The sequence below is a fragment of the Rhagoletis zephyria genome, unplaced genomic scaffold, assembly GCF_001687245.7.
Source record: "Rhagoletis zephyria isolate East Lansing unplaced genomic scaffold, Rhagoletis_zephyria_1.1 Rzeph_scaffold_01056, whole genome shotgun sequence".
In the NCBI taxonomy this organism is placed as follows: Eukaryota; Metazoa; Arthropoda; class Insecta; order Diptera; family Tephritidae; genus Rhagoletis; species Rhagoletis zephyria.
In genome coordinates this window covers 13,125-38,261 of record NW_016158140.1, presented here as the reverse complement: position 1 = coordinate 38,261, position 25,137 = coordinate 13,125, and the positions used below count along the sequence as shown (strand labels likewise).

The window sequence follows — 25,137 nt, the reverse complement described above, 5'->3', positions numbered from 1 at the left end:
GCCGCAAGTGAAAGCAAGGGGGGGAACAGGTTGTTAGCAGTTTGTGCAGCCTTCTGGTCACTCGACGCTTGGCTTTGTCCACCGGAGGATGCAGTATGAACTGCCGGCTAAAATAGCTCGCGCATCGCTCCGGGTCCGACGAAGCATGGTCGCTGAAAGAAATTTCGACTCTGTCGTCGTGCTTCGTCGAATTGGACAGTGACCTCACGGTTGACCAAAGCTTACTCACACCAGAGGTGAAGTTGCAGGTCTTCAGATGCTCTTCCCACTTCTTCCGCTTATGTACGTTTACTAGTTGCCGAATCTCCGCGTTGAGATCCCTGATACGGGGATCTCCGGGATCGGCCTGACAAAGGCTGTCACGCTCATCGGCTAGAACAGCCGCTTCAGCAGGGAAATTTGGGCATCGGTCGGTGATGCATCCTGCCGGTACGAAGCGGCCGGCAGCAGCGGTGACAGACCTGCGGAACTTACGTTCACCAAGGTGGACGTCGGTTGGTGTGGGGAGGGCAGCGAAGGTGTTTTCAGTAAATTCCGCGAAGCCTTTCCAATCAGCTTTTGAAAAGTTGATTTATGTTCGGTGCTCCGCGGAAGCAAAGTCGGTTGGTTTATCGATCGAGATGACTATGGGCAGGTGGTCTGATGCCAAAGTCAGCATAGGTCGCCATGATATGCTGTTTATCAGACCAGCGCTGACTATTGTTATGTCTGGCGAGCTGCCCATAATCCTGGTGGGTGCGTCGCCGTTCATTGTGCAGAATGTCGAATCGTCTATCTGCTCAGCCAAGTCAGTTCCCTTACGATCGTTTGACAGGCTTGAGTGCCAAAGGTCGTGGTGCGCATTAAAGTCGCCAATACCATACGGTTTTCACCTCTGAGGAGCGCACCTATGTCAGGGTGATATGGGCAGCAGGAGACAGAGAGTATATAAACGTTAAATATTTCGAGCTCTACATCGCCTGACCGGATAGTAATGCCCTGACAATCTAGGGTGGTATCCCTGCGGTCGATGTCTGCTTCGATAAGACGATACTGCACGGTGTGGTGCGTAATGAACGCTCGCGATCTCGACGCTGCACGTTGTACCCGGCTCAATTCAACAGTGTTGAATTGCTGTGCAACTTCGTCTCTTGGACCGCAGCTATCAATCTTCCCATGAAGACGGTTATCTTCTCGATCTTGCTCTGAAGCCCGTTACAGTTAAATTGAAGGAGCTTCATGTGGTTCAGCAGACGTGTGGTGATGCGGGGTGTGAGGGATGTGTGTGGTCGTGCCGCAGTTGGCTGTGTGCGCTGCTGAGGTGGTTGCCGCCCTGTGGTGGTGGCGGGAGGCGTCGCAGTTGAGGTCTGCGACCGAGCAGCGCAGCGCGGGCCCTCGAAGTTCCTCGTCCAATCTCGCGTGGTGCGCAGACCTGAGCATGCCCTAAAGTGGCACCAGCCAAGGCAGGTGTTGCAATTGATTGATGTCACATTACGGAATATCCTGGTCTGACATACCGTGCAGATTGTAGAAGGAACCAAGAGTTGTTGGCGGCGGCGTCTGGGTGGTGGTGTGGTTGTGTGTGTTCTGTGGTCTGTAGCCGTGTGGTGTGGTCTATTGTGTTATGTTGTTGTGCTGTGGTGTTTGTGTGGGACTGCTCAGGTGGACTGGGGTTAGCCGTGGAGGCTGCTGTGTTAGAGCAACAGGGGCTACAAAAGACGTGGTCCCCTGCCGATGTGTCCGTAGTCCTGAGCAGACTCTGAGGTGACTCCACCCCTCGCAAGCATTGCACTTGACAGAGGTGGAGTTGTGGTGTAGTCATCTCTCGCATACACAGCAGGTGTAGGTTTCTGGCCCTGGGTTTGACTCGATGCCAGCCCTGAGTAGGAGAAAACGTAGCGAATGTAGCCCTATGGACGAACAACTTCTGAGATACTTCGCCGACCTAAACGGGGTTAGATCGCCGTAACAACAGCCCTTGGTCGGGTAAACCCCGAGTCATTCCGGTACGTAGAACCGGCTGTCGTGGGAATTTCTGTATCTTGTACACCCATTTGCTGCCAATTTCTGTTCTACCTGGTGGCAAATCTACAACCTCCCACGTACCGTTGTGTTTGTGTGCTTCAATTTCTTCTTGCATCGCTGTGAGCCATTCTACCTTTTCGTCGCTTCGAATTGCCTCGTCATAATTCTTTGGCTCACATATATCTGCAATCATGTTTATCTCTTCGATCAAGCACTTTGCTCGAACGCCTTTATCTGCTCTTCCGGAAGCACGTTGTGCTGATTGACCTTCTTTAATAGGACGCACTGCAACTTTAGTCTCCTCCTGAGCGCTATCGATAACATGTTTCTTAACAGGGTACGCTGCAGCTTTATGCTCCTCCTGAAAGCTATCGTGTACATGATCAATGTTCTGCTCCGGAACCGACGAGTCAAGTTGATTTTCTTTAGAATGATTTATATCGCGTGTTCCACCCAAATTAATCGAGATATACGTAGTGAATTTGACATCTCGACTAATCACTACCTTATTTGTTGTAGCATTGTAGCAACGATAAACTTTCAGTTTTCGTCATATCCTAAGAAAATCATTTCTGGTTTAAATCCGTTCCAACGTTCGAATGGCGTCACGTTCATAGGTCTGGTAATCACACGGTTCTGGATGAAATTACCTGTTGCGACGGCCTCGCCCCAAAAGCTGTAGCTTAATTCCGTATCCATGAGCATGCAACGCGTCATTTCAATTAACGCGTGATTCTTACGTTCAGCCTTTCCATTTTGCTGTGGACAATATACAGCTGTTAGCTGGATTTGAATCCCTTTTGACTTTAAAAATGTAATGTAATTCTTAGATGTGTATTCACCACCACGATCCGACCGCATTATCTTTGGAGCTCGCCCAAATTTGTTTTCACATAATGCAATAAACTGTTTCATAGCGTTTTCAACTTCCGATTTATGTGCCAACAACACAACGACAGTAAAACTGGAGTAGTCATCAATGAATGCAACTAAATAACGTTTTCCGCTGGGAGTCGCTGTGCGCATTGGTCCGCATACGTCCGAATGTACTAAGTCTAGTACCGCTGATGACTCATTTTTCGATTTCTGCGGAAATGGTAAACGAGTCATTTTGCCCTTCACGCAAACTTCGCACACCTGTTTGACTCCACACTCAACAATTTCCAGTCCCATAAGCGAACCACCCAACGCCATTTTTCGGATCGCCGCTGGATCACGATGTCCCATTTTACGATGTAGTTCATGTATGCATTTATCGTTGTGTGCTTGCAACGCAGATACCTTCTCCGTTTGACGCAATACATACAGCCCTTTGACTATATCAGCAACACCGATCTGTTGTTCATTATTCTTAATTTGGCAAATTCGATCATCGAATTCCACTTTGAATCCATTTTTGGTTAATTGCCATTTGCCAATGTTCCCTTATACGATTCATCGATTGTAGTGAAAAAACTTTTGTCTTTTACTGCATGCTTAGTAGCGCCCGAATCCATGGTGTAACCCTCTTCATGTGTGTTACTAATTTTAAATAAAAAGTTATTCTCCGTCACCGTATTAACTTTATCTGTCCTGCTGTCCTTTTTATCTGCTGCATGTACACCTTTGTTGTTTTTCTTAGCCAACCATTCCTTGTATTTGGGGCAGTTTTTCTTTTGATGGTTAGGTTTCTTGCAGAAGAAACAAACGCTTACTTTTGCAACGGTCTTTAAAACTGAATCATTTGAGGCACCTATTGCTTTCACATGCCGCTCAAATTCCGCACATCACTGCTTGTTTCGCTACATCGAATGTAACCTCACTTTCATCACGTGCACCAACACTAGGTAAGCTGCTAAGTAAAAATATTTTGCTCCATAATGTCGATAGTTGTTGCTCACCTAGATCGTTCAGTCTCGTAAACAAATCCTGCATTTTGTTAATATGTGCTTCTGCATCACCGCTTTCTTCCAACTTCACCGCGCAACTGCCTCAATTGTACCCCTTGCTTCGTCATCAAGCTCATTCCATTTATCGATGGCACTCTGATTTGTTACTTCATGGTTACCATTCAACTTTGGCTCCGGTCTTCCCTCCATAATCACCCTTTTCCCTAAATTTTGCTTTCGCAGCAGCAACTCCATTCTGAATTTCCAATTTAGCATAATTGATATCGTTCAACTTTTCGAATTTATGTTTAACTGCGTCCGCCATTTGTTTTTATGAATAAACCTTGTTGCGAATTAAATTTCTTGGAATTTCACAACTCCACTGGGCCTAATAACCTGTAGAAAAAGATCAGTAGAATATCTGGAACCTGATGATATGCAATCGCCTGCGATCGATTATAAAAGAAGCGCAGATAGCTATATTGTGAAATTACCAGCTTTTTATTAGCCTTTATTACACGTGCGATTATTACAGAGTTAAGATTGAGAGAGAGCAGAGTTCGATTACGATTGTGACTTTTCTTTTGCGAACCAGTACATAAGTATAAGAAACAATACAATGTATATACATATGTGTGTTTACTACTTGTCACATAGATATACATATACCGTGTGTGAACGTTAAGCAGCCGAACCATTGATTTGGTTTACATTCAACATTGAGGACTTTGTTGCGGCTCTGTACTTTGTTGACAATAGCGGTTGCGTGCACAGAGAAGGATAGCAGGCTGTCGAATGTTACTCTGAGTATTTTAGGGTTATTCACCGTCGGAATTGGTGTATCATCGACGTGAATTCCCAGCGGTAGCCTGACCTCCTTCGTCCAGGTGGTGAACAAGGTCGCAGAGGATTTCGTAGGGGAGAGGGCTAGACATTTTGCAGTGAAGCAGCGAGAAAGATCGGAGAGATACCCGTTTACTTTCGAACACACGTCATCAATTCCATTTCCAGTCGCCATGTTTGAGCAATCGTCGGCGTAAGAGACAATCGAGACTCCCTCTGGTGGTTGAGGGAGCTTTGAAATATAAAAGTTGAACAGTCGCGGGGAAAGGACACCACCCTGTGGAACCCCCTGTTTTATTTTCCTAAGTTTGCTCGATTTGTCTCTAAACATTACCGACGAGCGTCGACCACTCAGATAATTTGCCGACCACCGTTTGAGCCCCTGTGGGAGAGAGGAAGCCTCTATATCTTCTAGTACCGTGGAATGGCTGACAGTGTCAAAAGCCTTTGACAGGTCCAACGCTACTAGAATCGTTCTCTCACAGGGACGGTTACGGTTAAGGCCACGAGTTATCTGAGTGTTTATGGCGTTAAGTGCTGTTGTTGTTGTGCACTTTACTGAAACCATGCTGATGCTTCGCTGGGGTCAGGTGGTTCGTGAAATACGGGAGCAGCAGGGCCTCAAGTGTCTTCGCTACCGGGGAAAGGAGTGTTATCGGTCGATACGATTCTCGTTTGTTGGCAGGTTTACCCGGTTTGAGCAGTGGGACCACTCTCCCCACCTTCCAGATGTCTGGGATGATGTGAGTGGCCATAGACAAATTGAGGACCTTCGTTAGGTACGCTACTCCCGCACGACCCAAATTTTTCAGCATCAGCATGCGTATTCCGTTGTTGTTGTTGTTGTTGTAGCGGCTACAAAAACTCCGCCCAGGTCGGTTGATATCTCAGTCGTTGTCGTCAAGTTCCACTAACGGCAGCCCTAGGAAGCGTGCAGCTTCTATCGGGTCGGTCCACAAGGACAAAGCCGTTAGGGCTGTCGGGTTTTTCGGGCATGCGAAGAGATGTTTCGAGTCATATGGGGTCTCTCCGCATGCCGGACACTCATTTGGCACATCCTCATTCAATCTACTCAGGTAGGAGTTTAACCTGCTGCAGTAGCCAGAGCGGAGTTGGGCTATTGTCGTTCGTGTCTCCCGCGGCAGATAAAGCTCCGTCTCGTCTATGTCCGGTGGCGGTATGCCTAGAACGGCATTCACAGGTCTAGAGTCTACATAACTCGAGACAGACTCCCTGTGAATGCCGTTCAGGGCCAGTCGGTAAGCTGACGGGTCCAGAGGTTGCTTGATGAACCTCTGGACTTCGTCCGTCAGTTCATATAGATGCCTCCTGACGTGCCTAGGCGAGGGCTCCTTTGCAAGCAGCTGTCTGTTTGGGTGGCCACTTCTGTGGCTCCCGATCAGGAACTGCTTGCAGAACATTATGTTGTGCTCCTTTATGGGGAGCATTTGTGCCTCGTTGTGGAGGTGATGTTCGCGCGACATCAGGAGGCATCCTGTCGCTGTCCTGAGTGCGGTGTTCTGTACAGTCAGTAGCTTCGTCCACTGCGTCCTACTAGTCCCCGGCGACCACACTGGCGCTGCGTAGCTTAAAACCGGCCGGCCTATTGCCTTGTATGATGCCAGCAACGACTTGAGGACCTTGTTGCGGCTCTGTACTTTATTGACAATAGCGGTTGCATGCGCAGAGAAGGAGAGCAGGCTGTCGAATGTTACTCCGAGTATTAAGGGATTATTCGCCTTCGGAATTGGTGTGTCAACGACGTGAATTCCCAGCGACAGCCTGACCTCCTTCGTCCAGGTTGTAAACAGGGTCGCTGAGGACTTCGTAAGGGAAGATACCCGTTTACTTTCGAACACAGGTCATCAATTCCATTCCCAGTCGCCATGATCGAGCAATCGTCGGCGTAAGAGACAATCGAGACTCCCTCTGGTGGTTGAGGGAGCTTTGAAATGTAAAAGTTAAACAGTAGCGGGACCCATGGCTTTGGAGGATTTCGCCTTCCCGATGGCCACCGGAACTTCACCGCAAGTGAAAGCAAGGGGGGCACAATTTGGTGGCAGTTTGTGCAGCCTTCTGGTCACTCGACGCTTGGTTTTGTCCACCGGAGGATGCAGTATGAACTGCCGGCTAAGTAGCTCGCGCATCGCTCCGAGTCCGACGAGGCATGGTCGTCGAAAGAAATTTCGACTCTGTCGTCATGCTTCGTCGGATTGGACAGCGACCTCACGGTTTACCAAAGCTTACTCACACCAGAGGTGAAGTTACAGGTCTTCAGATGTTCTTCTCACTTCTTCCGCTTATGTACTTCACTAGTTGCCGAATCTCCGCGTTGAGATCCCTGATACGTGGATATCCGGGATCGGCCTGACGAAGGCTGTCATGCTCATCGGCTAGAACAGCCGCTTCGGCAGGGAAATTTGGACGTGGGTCCGTGATGCATCCTGCCGGTACGAAGCGAGCTGCAGCAGCGGTGACAGCCCTGCGGAACTTACGTTCACCAAGGTGGACGTCGGTTGGTGTGGGGAGAGCAGCGAAGGTGTTTTCAGTAAATTCCGCGAAGCCTTTCCAATCAGCTTTGCAGAAGTGGATATAGGTTCGGTACTCCGCGGAGCAAAGTCGGTTGTTTTATCGATCGAGATGACTTTGGGCAGATGGTCCGATGCCAAAGTCAGCATAGGTCGCCATGATATGCTGTTTATCAGACGTGTGATAATGCGGGGTGTGAGAGATGTGTGTGGCCGTGACGCCATTGGCTGTGTGCGCTGCTGAGGTGGTTGCCGCCCTGTGGTGATGGTGGGTGGCGTCGCGGTTGAGGTTTGCGACCGTGCTGCGCAGCACGGGCCCTCGAAGTTCCACGTCCAATCTCGCGTGGTGCGCAGACCTGAACATGCCCTAAAGTGGCACCCGCCAAGACAGGTGTTGCACTTGACTGAAGTCACATTACGGAAGATCCTGGTCTGACATACCGTGCAGATTGTAGGCGGCGGCGTGTAGGTGTTAGTGCGGTTGTGTGTGTTCTGTGGTCTGTCGCGGTTGTGGTGTGGTCTATTGTGTTGTTATGTTATTGTCCTGTGGTGTTTGTGTGGGGCTGGGGTTAGCCGTGGAGGCTGCTCTGCCTGAGCAGCAGGGGCCACTGCCGGTGTGTCCGTAGTCCTGAGCAGACTCTGAGGTGACTCCACCCCTCGCAAGCATTGCACTTGACTGAGGTTAAGTTGTGGTGTAGTCGTCTCTGGCATACACAGCAGGAGTAGGTTTCTGGCCCTGGGTTTGACTCGATGCCAACCCTGAGCAGAAGAAAACGTGGCGAATGTAGCCCTATGGACGAACAACTTCTGAGATACTTCGCCGACCTAAACGGGGTTAGATCGCCGAAACAACAGCCCTTGGTCAGGTAAAACCCGAGTCATTCCGGTACGTAGAACCGGAAACCGGGAATGCCGTAATCTTAATCTTTATTGTTAGTTAGGGACTATAATTAAAAGGTTAGTTTATTTATGCATTTATTATGGCGGAAGTATGTATGTGTATTGCTTATTTTATATGGCTTTTGTTTAATTTCATGTACATATATTGTTTTTATCTTTCTTTGGTCCTTTTTTTGCTTCTCTTTGTCGATATTTAAATCAGCAATTCGTTGTACTGTAAAAGATGATATCTTATTGTACTAATGTTTATAAATTTAATAAAATACCATGTTCGAGTACTCTACCATGAACACTTCCGGAGATATGCATTATGAAAAGTTCGGTTTTTATGGGAGGTGCCGCGCCCTTTTTTCCAATTGCTCCAATTTATTTACATGATTATGCGATTGATTTCATATATTTCCATTCCATGTTCGAGTACTCTACCATGAACATTTCCGGAGTCATGCAGTATGAAAAATTCCGTTTACATGGGAAGTGCCACACCCCTTTTCCAATAGCCCCAATTTTTCCTGACTGCGATTGATTTTATATATGAACACATCCAGTGATGTGCAGTGTTAAAAATTCGGTTTATATGAGAGGTGCCACGCTTCTTTTTCCAATAGCCCCAATTTTTCTTCATGACTATGCGATTGATTTTATATATCTTGTACATACCAAGTTCCTGTACTCTACCATGAACACTTCCAGATATATGCAGGATGAAAAATTCGGTTTGTATGAGAGGTGTACATATAAATAGATTGTCCTCATTTTCGAGCTTAACTCCCTAATCGGTAATTAGAAAAAGAGATTCGCCATACAAAATTTTTCCCTTGTTAATCTGTAATTATAAAATAATCTCAGAATAAACGGATAAGTGTTCGGTGTCCAACCTAGTTTTATCGATTATTTTTGCGTGAAGAGGAGAAATGGCAAATGTAAAAGTAAGCAAAATGGATACTAGCAAGGAAAAGAGGTTTGTAAAGGTATTTTTAATAAAATATTAAATTAAAGTATACTTAAATTGCTTAATATAGCAGAAAAAATGATCATGGTGACACAGAGAAGAAACATAACTTTTCCTGGAGATGTGAGAATACCAAGCCCAACAAATTTAACGGCTAATCTGAGATTTGCGGGTGTAAACATGGTGAATAAAAAATGAGCTTTGATTAAGATAATATTTATGTGTTGAGCAGAACCCGATATATAAATATTTGAAGAAGTACATGATTAGTCAGAATCATGACAAAATCCAAACTTTGACAGATCATATCTCCGAAGAAAAAAATTAAAAAAAAACTTCCTCGAATACGTGTTAGCTTATTTCATGTATAGAATCGGAATCGAATCGGAGACATGATATTTTTTTGCGAAATCCGTCCGACTTGAAAATAATGGCTCATATATCTATGTAACTACATACAGTGGTCGAAGAAATAATAGAAACGTTTTATTCTAACCAGTTTTGGCTATATTACTTTTGTTTATTCGATGTTTAATATTTTTTTCTAACAGTCTAGCGCATTATATAACACATATCGTATAAGTCCACATTTCAAACTTTGTACAAAAGTTATAAAAATTCAACAAATTTTACCAAAATAGCCCAAAGACTTCAAACTTCTTAATTCGATTTTTTTAAATTTTAGCTATGCAGTTTTATAGCACATTAAATTTTAATTTAAAGTGCAAATCTCAAGACACTAGACGCTGATTTTTAATAATTTTTTTTTTGGCTAACCGTGTTTTGCATTTTGTTTCATATAATATATAGCGTCTACAAAAATTTTACTAAAAATCAACGCGATTGAGATTTGCACTTTAATCTACTAAAACTTAATGATCTAAACAACTGCATACCAGAAATTTTTCAAAAAAAATCTGATTAAAAAGTTTGAAATTTTTGGGGGGTTTTTGGTAAAATTTTTTGAGTTTTTATAATTTTTGTACAAATTTGAAATGTGTATTTATATGGTGCGTGTTATATAATGAGCTAGACTATTATACAAAATATTAAACATCGAACCAATATAGCCAAAACTGGCCAAAATAAAAAGTTTCTACTATTTTTGTATTTGAAAAAACTACCTCCATAATTTGTATAAAAAAATGTAAAAATTCGCCATTTTGTTTTGAGTCACTATTTAGAACTGTACTTAGAACTTTACTTAGAATAGTATCTAGTTTATTGTGTATTCAATTTTAAATCAATCGATAATAAAATGTCTGAGATATAGCGAGTTTAATTTAAAATTTCCCAAAAATTTGCCGCTGTGAAAAATCAGTTTTTTTGGCTTTTATGGCATGAAGGCATCAGTAAAAACTTGGTTAAAATTAACGTTAAAATTAACTGTAAATATATTTCTGTGTAAGCTATCGATTACAATAGGATTCAACTGGTTACTTCGACCCAAACACCTCTCGGGGGTTTTTTGTGTATAATCCGCACGCCTATACGTATTATATACGAAATGTCTCTTTTTGTTAGGCGTTCATTTTGCTTAAGCTTACATATTTGGAAAATTAAGTTTTTGTATTTAGATAAAAACGGCTAATACTACCCATATATACATATGTAATTTTTGTTCCAGAAGCTGATATAGTGCTAACAAAACAAGAATGCTGCGGTTGTAAAAATAAAGTAAGTTTGTGTGAATGCCAAACTTTAGACGAAACAATCGACAAAACAAACAAAGCATTACAAGAAATAGAACTTTTGGATGGCATCGCAGGACAAAGCCTGACATCCCTGGTTCAGAAATGCATAGAAGAGCATATTAAGGACACGTGCCATGGAATATTTGATAGGAGCTTTCTAAGACAACTTGAGATGGTAAGTCATTTTATTAGTGCTAATATGTGTTTACAATGATTACGACTCAGAATAGTTTGGTCTTCGATTATGGTATTTATGGACCGAGAGCTTACGGCAATGTTAATGTAGTTTGAAGTTTGCATATAGTCTTTTGGTGACTTCTTATGGCAGTCCGAAGTACTGCGTCCCACGACAGCCGGTTCTACGTACCGGAATGTCTCGTGTCTTACTCGTCCAGAGGCTGTTGTTTCGGCGATCTAACTCTGTTTAGGTCGGCGTAATCCATAGGGCTACATGTGCTTCGCACACTACTTCTCAGGGCTGGCATCGAGTGAAACCCTGAAACAGAAACCTACACCTGGTGGGTGTGCCAGGAACGACCCAATCGGATGTAACTCCTATAACTGGTGGAGTTACCTTCGAGCTTGGTCAGGGCTCAGAACTCAACGGCAATGGACCACGTCACACAGTGGTTCAGATAGCAAGTCTAGCTGGACGAAACTATTTAAACAAATACTCTTTGATAGATTTTTAAGCCACTTCTTATCTGGTGGATTTTTGGGTCGCTGATTACGAATCTGAAGTCACTTATCAAAAATTCAAAATTGCGGATCCAGTATGGCGGACGAGAAAAATTAAAAAAATCGGTAGATTTATATAAAACTGGATATCTGGAGATTTTCTGGTTCGCTGATTACGAATCTGAAGTCATTTACCAAAAATTCAAAATGGCGGATCCAGTATGGCGGACGAAAAATTTATAGAATCCGTAATTTCTTTGAAACTGGGGATCTGACAAATGGCAAACGAAATATCTAAAAAATCGGTAGATTTCTATGAGACTGGGAATCTGGGGGTTTTTTGGTTCGTTGAATACGCATCTTAAGTCATTTACTTAAAATTCAAAATGACAGATCCAACATGGCAAACGACATATTTAAAAAATCTTAACCCTTCATATATGAAAATTTTTTGTTAAAAAATTATACTTATAATTATAATTATACAAATTTGTTAAAAATTTAATAGAAAACTAGTTATCTAAATATTGTTTATGATTGTATATATCGCTTTTTATTTTGATTTTTATTTTCAGTTCACAATAACAATGACTTAGTACTTTTTAAAATTATTTAATAGAACAGCTAATTCTCTACTAAAAATAGTCAAGATCATAACTATGCGACACCCACATATTGGCAAGTTTTGACTACTTATTCTATTATTATTTAATCTAAATTATCTTTTCATAAAAATGTAGTTTGTTCTTTAACAAAAACAGTGTAAATCCAAGTTTCAAACTTTCAAGCTTTATGCAATATTTGAAAAAAAAAATCGTAAAAATTCCGATTGTTTTAATTAGGTTCCTTAGAAAGGTATTGAGTATACAGTTTTGTTGCCCATTCAATTTTTTTAGTTTATAAAGTGCAAGTTTATTTTTTGGAAATTTTTTTATATATGTACATATATTTGCGCTCCAGGTAAAGCTCAGTTAACCTGGTACTATACTTTTCATACCCCAGTTTCTTTGTAACTTTTAATCGACTGTTCGAAACAAAACTTTCTTGTGGAGGTAAAAATGTGGAAACAAATAGTGAATACAACGTCTTTTAAGAATGTTTTTAAGATCTTACGCGTATTGGCACTTTTGCCCGTTTAAATAGCTAATTAAGACCTACTTGAGAAATACCTCAGGTCAAGAAATATATTTACATTTTATAAAATACATTTTGCAGTTGACGAAGTTCTAGAAGAATTTTTCAAAAAACGAAGAAAAATGTGAAAAATCTTCGTTTCATTGATTTATAAGTAAAAAGAAAAATTGAATATGTTTAAAATTGTCGACATGTGTTATGAATAAAGCAAAAAATGGTATGCATTTATTTGAAAATTTCGCATACTTTTTCCCAAAAACCCATTGTCTAAACCCACATTACTGTACTATTATTCTTCGATTTAAGGGAGGGGTTTAATACCTCAACCCGCCGTCCCCCCTCCCCCGTGGATCCGCCACTGTTATATTTATATTCACCGACCCTAAAAACTCTTATATAGTTGTCATATAAAGTTTACAATAGTATAAATTCCTGTTAATCGGGCATGTGCTGCAAATCGTACGATTTGAAATCGGTGCGATTTGCAAACTATTTTTGAATATTTTTAAAGAAAGTAGTAAATATTTCAAATGGAAACGGCGAGAAACACATCATTTACTTCATATCTATCGATTCAGTGGCAAAATTTGCCGTTTTGTTAAGAAATCTCCAAAGTAGGTTTTGCAAATCGCACCGATTTGAAATCGTACGATTTGCAGCACATGCCCGAATAACTACTTTTGAATTTTGAGATTTGACATACCGTCACTAAAATGCAAATATCTATTTAAGCCAATTGTTTAGACATGATTATCGAACTTAACTGCTGCATTCCCGAAGGTGTAAAGAATAATATGCAAGTGGTTTTGTAACTTTTCCTACTCTTTAATTTGTTTTTTTTTGTTTTAACTCTGAATTTATAGCGAAATAAGTGTAATTTTTGGTTTATAAAGTCAATTTGCAATTATACAACCATTTGTGAGTGCAATTAGCTATATTATAAGTTAAATTTCAGTTTTTAAAATAGAGTTTTCAAATAGACGGCGTTGACTTACCCTTTATTTTTGTGTTTCCATATGCTTATTGCTTTTATCAAGGCAACTTCTATTTGAAAGTATTGTCGGGAATGTATTTCAAGTACCATTGAGTATTTTAAAAACAAATAAAAAGTTGACTTTCGCCCAGCTAGATCTGCTTTCCGAACCACTGTGCGTCATACGTGGCCCCTTGCTGCTCAAATTGAGCTGCCCCAAGGCACATCAGAGTCCGCCTGAGCAACTCAACACGACCGCACCGCACCGCACCACAACACAACACAGTACACCACACCAAAGACACAATAGACCACAGGCACAACCGCGCCACCACCCACACGCCGCCAACAACTCGTGGTTCCTCCAACAATCTGCTCGGAGTCTCAATTTTAAGGATTACAATTACGGTATTCGTAATCATATATCTCATGATTACGATTACAGTAATCTTAGTCAATAAATTTTTAAGATTACAATTATTATAATCATAATGGTAACATATATGATTACAATTAAAGTAATCGTAACCGTATATAATTTAAGGATTACGATTAAGCAATCGTAATTAAAATGTAATCGTAATCAAAAATCACCCAGCTCTGGTTTCTATGGCATATTCACTATAGATCCGGATCATTGTTGCCACCAGGGAACTTCTCATGGACATAACACTTTCGTTCGGTTATTTAAGGCGGCAAACGACCACCAAACCATAGTCTTAGCTGATTAATGTGCCTGTACAAATCGTTAATGTGTATTGTTGGAGAAACTGTTAGACCAAAGTGTTTAAATTAAAAATCTAATTTTGGGCGGGACGAAGTTCGCCGGGCCTGCTAGTTTCCATATAAAATTCAAAAAATTAAAATAATTTTTCATTTAAATAGGCTGTTACACCTTTAGTCCGGTCAAATTAGACCAAAAATAGGAGTGAAGTTACAAAAATTCCCATCATAAATGAAATCAAGAAAGGCCTCATCGATCCGATACCTGGAAAAAAAGTTACTCGGGGTCAAAGGTCACAAAAACGGGGGTTTCGCGATTTTCAGCAAAACGGTAAGTTTATCATAAAATTAGTTAAGACAAAAATTGTAGATCAGATAATTATCTATAACAAATGTCTAAATACTTTTTGTCCTAAGAGCCACCGTTTCCGAGATGTAACGATTCAAAAAGTTGGACGAGTTATATATATATATATTATAAGTTATTTGATCGCGCCCAATTAAATATACGTAAAAGATCTTCATTTATTCTACAGACTAGATCTTCTGACAATCCGATGGGCCGCGATAAATATATTTGCGTATCATCTGCATATAGATGTATTGTTACATTGCGGCAGCAATGCATTATGTATATACTATTATTAATAGTATTGGACCCAATATCGAACTTTGAGGTACTCCAGACGTAACCCGTTTTAGGCAAGATACTCTTTTCCCACACTGTACTTGTTGCAGACGATCAGATAGATAACTTTTCATAAGTTTTATTGCAAAGCTGCTGAAACCAAACATTTTTTTAAATTTCAACAGCAGTAGCTATGGTCAATTATATCAAAAGCCTTGCTAAAATCCAACAGCGCCATGATTGTTAAGTGGTTTTGGTCATATGCAGGACGAATATCTTCAAATATTTTTAACATAGCTGTAGTGCCACTGTGACTGAATTTTTTGGCAAAGTTGAGAAAACTTACCAGCTATGTTATAATTAGTGTATAATTAGATCTGATGATATCAAGCAGTTTTCTTGATGATCAATCTGTTGTTTTAGGGCATTCACTTCTTTTTTCAGATTTCCAACCTCATGACATTCCAGTTCAACTTTTTCCAATCGTTGTTAAATTTTCTTGAAAGCCAGCTTAAAATTAGTGAGATCTGCTGATATCTCTCCAATTCGCTCCACCACACGTTCCTCAGATGCCTTAATATTTGTTGTTATATGCTCCAATATACTCTCCTTCTGCGCTTGCAGTTTAGCATCGAGCTTTTGCAGCCAAACTGCCGACGGTGAGCTTTCATCTTTCAATGTGACGTTCGGGAGTATTTGCGGCGTTTGAGGAGAAGGGACAATAGCACGCGCAGATTTTGCTCTCGTTCCCATTCTATCTTTTTTCTTTTTCTCCTTTGGCGAAATCCGACAAGTTTAGTTAAATGAAGTTTGTTTTCGGCAGGAATTAATTAATTAATTACTTTAGCGCGTGAATTTTAGCGGAAATTTGACCGGCTCACTGTCAGACGGATGTTTTTTGAAAATTTGTATCGCAAATCAACTTGTGGAACAGTTTAAATAAATAATAATTGCAGCTACGTAAAAATTCGCGTCTACTCAGCTATCATGCTTCTCCTTTCTTTTTAAGGCGTACTGGGCCAAGATTCCAGAAAAGTTTGCCAGGGGCAGGTTTTTGCAATCGAAGTCTGTATTCGCGAATGTCTTCGTAGAAGGACAAATGGGGCCAGAATAAATATTGTACCGGATAGTCAGGCAGTATCTAAGGCGTTAGACTCTTTTAAAATGGCATCAAGGCTTGTGGACTCTTGAACCACCTGGGAGCCCACAATAGCTTAACGCTGAGGTGGGTTCCGGGACATGAAGGGTTTGAAGGCAACGAGAGGTCTGACTATCTCGAAAAGCGTGCAACACTTTGGAGAGCAATTCCTCTCCATATAAAGTTTGGAATATGACACCGTAAAAAAAAATTTTGGTAGGTTTTGGTGGATTTTGGTAGGGACAAAAATTGGTCGATATATCGATGGTTTTCGATGTTTCAAATTTTGTTAGGTTGTTGTCACATTAAAGGGAATATTTAATACTTTTCAATTCCAACTCTCTGTAATTCGATTAGAAAAAACTTATATATGGATGTATTTCCCTGTTATTATTTACTATTCCTTTAGCCTTCCTATAAATATAATAAAAATGCATGCCCTCGTAAGAACGCTGAGCCTTAAGTTGAAATTTCAACGGGAATCCTGTCCTTTTTATTAATTAAGTAAGCATTTTTTATATCGAAACATAAGAGTACACTCGGAATTTCTGAATTTTCCAAAAAAGAATAAGTAATAAAATTCCTCGCCAGTCAAACAATTTTAAGAGCATAAGGCATAAGTTGAATTCAAGTCACACTAAAGTCGATGTTAAAACATCGCTGAAACTGGCATCGATGTATTGTCCATTTAGCGAGTTTGGGAAATTGTAAACATCGAATTTTGAACCGATATTATCGATGTTTCAAAAATATCGATGCATCATTTGCATCTCTACGCGCATCACTTAATGGAAAAGCGGCGACAGCTAATCACCGAAATTTATGCGAATTCTTGCTTTTTATAAGTGCGTACCCAAAAGTACATATGTAGTACATGTGTGACCGCGTACTTCCTATGCTGAAGTGTTTTACAAAAACAATAGTGCACAAGTGCTCACCTAAATGAAGTGTGATATGTTTCCTTGTTTGTCTTGCTTTTGGCTTAGGATCTACGATTTCGCCTGCAGCCGGAATCCAGCTGTCGCTATCGCAAAAACTCCATCGCCAAAAAATGCTAAATTAATTTTAGCAATTTTTAGCGTTTTTGCGATTCTATCTTAAAAAGGCATCACTAAAAATCTCAATTTTTTATTCATTTTGTGGCAGATTTTAGCGATGAACAAAATTAACCGGATAAAGTGAATGAACTATTTTGACAGCTCATATAGCTAAAATTGAGATTCCAGCGTATTTTGCATCGTTAAAAATCGCTATTTTTCGCTTAAACAAGTTAAAAATTGGCGACGAGAAAAAATTACTGCTAAAAAATTTATCGACAAATCACAGCAAATTTTTCTATTCTATTTCTATTGTTGTTCGTTTAAACCAGAGCTGTTAAATTTCCACTACGATTAGTAATCATTATTTTTTTTTGCATTTTTTAATTTTAATGATTATTTTAATTTTCTTACATAACCCAGCCATTAATAACACAGGTCCACAAAAAAAATTGATGAAAGGTTTCTCTGTCACATAAAATCCCAGATGTTTTTTGAGGTTAGAAACAAATCTAGACGTGATGAAGCAAAACGGACCTAAGATTCGTGTTCAGCGACCCAAAAAACATATAATGGGCTATCGATGAAAGGTTCCTTTGACCAAACCTAGTCTATCATATGTTTTTAGGGTCGCTGAACACGAATCTGAAGTCCGTTTTGCTCCATCACGTCTAGATTTTTTCCTAACCTCAAAAAACACCTCGGAATTTCTCTGTCACGTAAAATCCGGGATGTTTTTTGAGGTTAGAAAAAATCCAGACGTGATGGAGCAAAACGGACTTCAGATTCGTGTTCAGCGACACCAAAAACATATAACAGACTAGGTTTGGTCAAAGGAACTTTTCATCGATTTTTTTTGGTGGACCTGTGTAATTAATTATTAATTATCAAAAATAATCATGATTTATTGCCATTAAAAAAATAATTAAATAATTAGAAACAATCAACTAATCAAAATTAATCAAATTGATTTTTTAATTATTTCATTATTTTAAATTGTTTGATTATTTTTAATTGTTTGATTATTTTTAATTATTTGATTATTTTTAATTATTTGATTGTTTTTAATCATTCCATTGTTTTTAATTATTAGATTATCTTTAATTATTTGATTATTTCTAATTATATGATTGTTTTTAATTATTTTTCTAAATAAATTGTGTTGTTTACCTGAAAACAGTATAAGGGGAACTTTTTATAAAGTTTTAAACAGATATTTTTGGTGTTCTTGGTCAAAGAATCCTTTTCAATGGTAGCAGGAACCGAAAAAGGCATTTTATATATTTTGTAAGTACATTGTTTTTAGGTCAAAAGAAAGACAAAAAATTAAAAAGTTTACTTTTGAATAAATAATTACGTTGGCCTTTAAAATTAAAAATTTAGTTTTTTTGTCATTCTTCTGACCTAAACACAGTATATAATGAACTCAAAACAATATACGAAATGCCTTTTTCGATTTCTGCTACTATTGAAAAGGATTTCCTGATGCAAGAACACCAAAAATATATGTTTAAAACATTTTTAAAATTTCACCTAATACTGTTTTCAGGTAAAAAATTAAAACAATTGAGAATCCCCTAATTTGAAGGTGAAGGCAACTTTTTTTTTATCCAACGAAATTATTTTTCATACTACAACATTAACCACAGAAATTACATTCCCGAACATTGTACAATATATTATTCGCAAGTTGAAATAAAATTAAAAAACAAAACACAAAAATAATCAAATAATTATATTAATCGTATAACTAAAAAAAATTAAAAACAATTCAAAATAATCAAATAATTATATTAATTGTGCAATTAAAAAAAATCAAAAATAATTGAAAATAATCAAATAATTATATTAATCATGTAATTAAAAAATTTCAAAAATAATTGAAAATAATCAAAAATAAAATAATTATGTAATTAAAATTAATTAATAAATTAATGAATTTTTTTTTGAAAATAAATGATTATTAATCATTGGAAAGGTATTTAATCATTAAATGGTTACCAAAAAAACGTGATTATTAATCATTATTTAACAGGTGTGGGTTAAACTACTAACAATATAGAAAAAACATTGTATTATTTAATAGGAAAAATGAAAAACAGCAACGGAAGAGGGACCAAAGAACAAAAGTTCATTTTGGAACGAATTTCCGTCATTCCTTGTCAAATTTGGTTCGTTCTCCGAAAAATGACACTGAAGATGGTACAACGCCGAAACCGTTCCAAAATACATTATACACCCACCTTGTCGGAAACAACAAACACCAAAAAGGAAACAAAAGTTTACGCTTGTAAATATTCTGAGCTTAAATGAAAAAAGAAAAAATGGAGATGGTTTCTTAAATCGATTAATTATAGCTACATTGAAGTTCTTAAATAAAAAAAAAATATATATATAGACTACATGTTGTCTGGCAGGTATGCCTTGAGCAGAGATGCCTATCATACTGTCATCATAAAACATTTCATTTTCACATAATTCTCGTCCTATATTATTTATAATGCAAATGCTAATGCTGCTTTGCGACACATTTACTTAAAATTCCTGTACACTGGCCGCTGGTAACTTAATTTTCTTTGCGAATTTGCTTACTACGTTTATACGCATGTATTATTTGCAAATAACAATTTGCAAAATGTTGAACTTTGACATATAAACGCAAATTTACTTTCTTCTTTGTAAATAACTAAGTCACGCAAATAAGTATTGATTAGTGGTATTATTTGCAAATAAGCGCAAGATGTTGCCATTCTTAGATTAACTTTCTTTGCAATGGTCATCTCATTGTCTTTTTATAAACAAGACTTTGACCTTTTTGGCATTATTTTCGTTTTTGCTGGTCATGTTATTGTCGTTCTATAAAAGCAGTAAAAGTTTAAAGGTCGGAGAGCAAACCGAAGAAAAACTTTTTGAATACGCTCTAAGAGGTTGGAAAGAGTCTTACTGTAAGGCCTCCAGTTAATTTTGGCTATGAAAAGAATCTCTTCAAGCAGCGCGAGACAAAGCTATGTTGTAGAAAAGGTGAACCACTTTCCTCCCAGTTCTTCGATCTGACGTTTAAAAAGAAATATTTTCCGTCTATCTGGCGAAATCAACTACAGTTACGTTACTTTGACCACCCTTCTGTATCATTTGTATGCTCCTTCACAAAGGAGGAACGCTTGTGGCTTAGACCAGTTGCCCGCACCAGAAAATGCATTGAATTGCCAATAAAAATAAGAACTGATTTCCTTAGAAGTTATTTGGCTACGTTCCAAATGTACCTAAAATTGTTTGTTTGTACCGAATGTACTTTCAAACAAAATAAAGGTACGATTGTATCAACTTTTCCATCACTGTAGGTAATCCAGCTGCTAATTTCGTTTCGCTAATTGTGCAGCGGACGTGTGTGTGATGTTGCGAATGTGCAATGTTAGATATCCGCGGATGCGAATACGGATGCGGATGTTAAAAAGGTAACATCCGCGGATGCGGATGCGTGTGCGGATGTCAAGTATTTTTCAGTAATAATTTAGGTGAGTAAAGGCTAGTAATTTTTTATAATGTTTTTTTAGTACTTGAATTTAAAAATTGGAACATTGTATTTAATAAAAACTTTTTATTAAAAAGTAGTGTTATTGCCTTTTCGGGTTCAGGCCTGTTTCTTAAAGGGTCGTAAACCAAACCCGCGCCACTAAATAACTTCTCGCTCGAGACGACAAACTTGTAAAAACTTGACAAAACTGTAAATTCTTTTCGATTGACGCTGCACCAGTTTAGAGGACTTTCAGTCATATTTTTTTTTTTTTATTGCGGTGCAATAGTTCCTTTTTGAGAATTGCATCGGGGCTACAAATGGCTGATGTATCCTCCTGACTTTCATCTCCACAATCTAGCATCATGACAAGATCGTTGTTTAAGCACTTCTGTTTTCCAAAGAATTCTTCATTCTCATTCTTTTGGTTCTTTCTGAATTTGGAGAACCTGTAATGTCACTTTCACAATATTCCAAGGTGCGAAAATAACTGTTATTTTTTACGAGTTAAACTTAGCCAAATATTTGTTATTCCAAAATAAAAGTCATTTCCTGATAATAAACAAAGCGCTTATCCAAATTAAACAAATTTGTTATCATATGAAAGAGGACTAAAATAGCTTTTAAACAGAAATAACGAACGAAGGTTACACCCTCAATTTATATATTTTTTATAATTTACTATAGAAATTTATATGCCTGACCCAAGGTTTGTTCTATGGTAATTAATATACATATTTTATTGCAATATTTTTCAATAGTTGGCTTTACTCGTTTAGACATATGTGGAGCTCCACACCAAAAGGTTTCATTTCCAAAACTCGAAATGTTAATGCAAATTCCTTGCTATGTGTCCATATTTTAACAGAGAACCCGAAATACAAAGTCACATTTTCCCGCTTTTTATAATCGAAACTGTATGGTGGAAAGTGTGCTCTAATATCTATTTGATACACAAAAGATGATCACGGCTGTACTTTTTGCTGATATATTACATACATATGTTCCATTTAGTTAAACAATATAAGAATATTGTAGTATGTACCACAAAAACGTATATTTTCTATAAAAAATCATAACTCAGAAAAATAAATCTTCGCTATTAGAGATTTGGGTTGATTGTAGTTCAAAGTGTCTCTTTCCCGGTAAAAAAGTTTGAGAGAAAAAAAATACACTTTTTGAGAAATTAAATTTAAAAAAAAATTTGCACTTTTTGTTTATTGTTAAATAAAAAATTTTAAATAATGAAAATCAATAATTATATCATTCTATCTTGAAGTGACAAGAATTACTCACATTTGAGTAAAAACATTGTTGGAATCTATTCAATTTTGACAAAGTTATGGGCATTTAAAACAAAAATTCTCACTGTCAATTCGAATAATCGACTTTTGCCTGAAAAACAAAATCGCGTTTAATTCGGCCGAACAATTTTTCCGAGCCAAAAGAAATAATACGTGTCTCATTATTTGGACCAACAAACAATGTGTTTGAGTTTGGTCGAAATTAAAAACCATGCTCGTACCTGACCGGTTGTCTGGAAATGGAAAGCATCATAGGAAAGAAAAATATTATAAAACCTTTGACGTTATATGCCCGCTCTCCTTTAATTTAGAAGTGACACAAGAGGCTTTGCTTTTCTGCAAAAGCATTTGAAATCATGAAGGCTGTTCAGAATCTTGCGCCCATGATCTTGCATTTGCATATTTCGGAGCATTTGTAAATTCACAACAATAAAATGCAAATGGTTGCCATGGTAGCAAGCATAAAGTTTGCAAATGCAATTCCAAATATAAATCCAAGTCTATTTCCTCAATATCCGGACAGCCCCATGAAGTATTTTTTTAAGTTATTTGTTTTTGTTATATTTATGGCCTTATAACAATTATATTCAACATATATATATTCACTTCTACCATTTTTTCAAATTATCGTTGCTTTTCCGCAATAAGTTTGCACTTAAACGGCCTCGAGCTCTTAAAAATTGTTGAATATAATTGTTATAAGGCCATAAATATAACAAAAACAAATAACTTAAGGACGAGCACACCTAAAAGTTAAACATTCTAATAATAGAAATATTAACAAAAACCAACAAAACCAACAACCACATGATCAAGTGAATTGCAGCGGAATAGCTGCGCTTGATTGTAGTTGGCTTAGCAAAGTGAAATAGTGGAAAATAAGCAACAAGAATTAACAAGACAAACTTAGCACAGTGCGTAGGCAACTGGCTGAGTCAGTGGTGATCGTCGGTTCGAATCCTACTGAAAGAAGTCTGATGAGGAAATGTGGTGATTTCCGAAATAGCTATCACTTCTACCATTTTTTCAAATTATTGTTGCTTTTCCACAATAAGTTTTCACTAAAAACGGCCTCAAGCTCATAAAAATTGTTGAATATAATTGTTATAAGGCCATAAAATAAAAAAAAACAAATAACTTAAGGACGAGCACACCAAAAAGTTAAACATTCTAATAATAGAAATATTAACAAAAACCAACAAAACCAACAACCACATGATCAAGTGAATTGCAGCGGAATAGCTGCGCTTGATTGTAGTTGGCTTAGCAAAGTGAAATAGTGGAAAATAAGCAACAAGAATTAACAAGACAAACTTAGCACAGTGCGTAGGCAACTGGCTGAGTCAGTGGTGATCGTCGGTTCGAATCCTACTGAAAGAAGTCTGATGAGGAAATGTGCTGATTTCCGAAATAGCTATCACTTCTACCATTTTTTTCAAATTATCGTTGCTTTTCCACAATAAGTTTGCACTTAATACGGCCTCGAGCTCATAAAAATTGTTGAATGTATTTTTTAAGGTAATTTTTAATCGAACATACATGTGTAAGCAAACACAGTCGCCTAAGAAAATAACAACGGAGCTCCACCTATGTTGCTTCGTTGCAGTCTGAGCAACGACTAGAGGTGTCGAACTATGGATTATGAATCGTAATGTACAGAGCTTCATTGAAATACATGTGTTCGGCGTGAAAGCTTCAAACTCTAAGCTGAGGTCACACGATTGCCGCAAATGCACCGATCTGGAACAATTTTTTTGTGCTGTATTGGAGCACAAAGTTGTGAATTTATATAATTTATGTTTGGAATGAAATTTTATGATTATACTAGTAAGCCCGGCAGACGTTGTCCTGCTACACACCGATACATAGGAAGGTTACACGCATCGTAGATATTATGGGTCTTCACACCGAAGCTTGGTAAAATAAACAAACAAAATACATGGGAAAAAATTACCGAACACCGAGTTACCCAATACCGAGCTCGATGTGAAGACTCCTATTGTTTCTTACGTTTCATTTGATATCGAAATTTACAAAAGATTGTTATTATTGTTCACTACGTTTGAAACAAAAAAAAAACGATCTCTGGTTACGGTTCAAACATCAGCCAGGGGAATGGATAAAATTGGATGGTGTTCAAACGGTAAATTTTTTGTTGCTGGTGATGTGCGCATGTATAAATACATACTACATTATTTTGTTGCTATCCCACCTATTTCTCCCCAACATAAATAAACATACATATGAGGCGTAGCCGCGAATAACATTGGAAAACTCCCGCTTCGGATATGTGCAGTTAGCGTAAACGAAAATAACGACATGGGATTTTTAAGCAAGGAATGAAACCGATTCAAAATAACGTTCCGGTTTGGGTTTCGGTTTTGCCAAGTGTTTCGGTTTCGGTTTTGGTTTCGTTCTTCAAAATTTATTTCGGTTTTGGTTTCGGTTTCGTTCCGGTTTCGGTTTTTCACAGAAATTTTGTTGATATTATTTAAATCACAATGTCTTAAACGTTGAGGAAAGAAAATCGAAAATTACAGTTCACTGATAATATCAACACTAGGTTCTTTCCCTAACAATCCGGACTGGATTTGGTAATTAGAGAATAAGAGAAACATTTTCTTTCAAAAATGGAACAAAGTTCAGAAGTACGGAAACGCAAAAACCCAAGAACGATAGAATACAAGATTGCGCATTCCCGCAGAATGACATTTGTGGCAACGGGTAAACAAAGAATATGGCGAAGAACAATGAGTGGACAGTTGTGAATTTGCAGTGAGAAAACGTGTTTTCTACTCGATTCACCAATTTCTCAAGCCATCTTTGAATATAGCAAATTAAGCACTACGTTAACAAAAAATATACAACCATTCTTGAAATGTGTTCAAAAGAATAGGTCTTATTAACTATTTAGAATTTTTGTGTTTGTATTGCAGGTGCCGAAAAAGTGATAATATCTTGTCGCAGCGCATGTTTTCCTGCAGAAAGTGGTCGATGCTTGCTTACCTCCGATTTTAGTTTGTAATTTGTGGTATTTCAACGTTTTCAACTTAACATGTCGTGTTTAAAAGTGGTCCGTAAAGTGCTTCATGCATATTACGCTGGTGTCTAAATTTTATGGCTTCTCCTGCCGGCAGAACTCTACCCACTTTCTGGCCAAGGCGTCGTCGCGGGGAAACAAAAAAAACTGCATTTGGGGGCTTTACCCCTACGGCTGCT

General features: G+C 38.3%; 1 protein-coding gene across 5 annotated transcripts in view; it reads left to right on the top strand.

Moving 5' to 3' along the window:
* Positions 1-24,885, top strand: part of LOC108362621 (anaphase-promoting complex subunit 2-like) — a 57,452-nt gene extending 32,567 nt beyond the window's left edge. For 2 of the 5 annotated variants that reach the window (XM_017615679.1, XM_017615677.1), the window contains exons 3-4: positions 10,723-10,964; positions 11,015-11,095. In XM_017615679.1, the coding sequence (XP_017471168.1) occupies positions 10,723-10,964; positions 11,015-11,080 (308 nt within the window). In that variant the 3' untranslated portion in view covers positions 11,081-11,095. Of the gene's footprint in view, positions 1-10,722; positions 10,965-11,014; positions 11,096-14,459; positions 14,629-24,854 lie in introns of those variants that run through there. The other 3 variants (XM_017615681.1, XM_017615680.1, XM_017615678.1) reach the window with 3 other exon arrangements.
* The last annotated feature ends 252 nt before the right edge of the window (positions 24,886-25,137 follow it).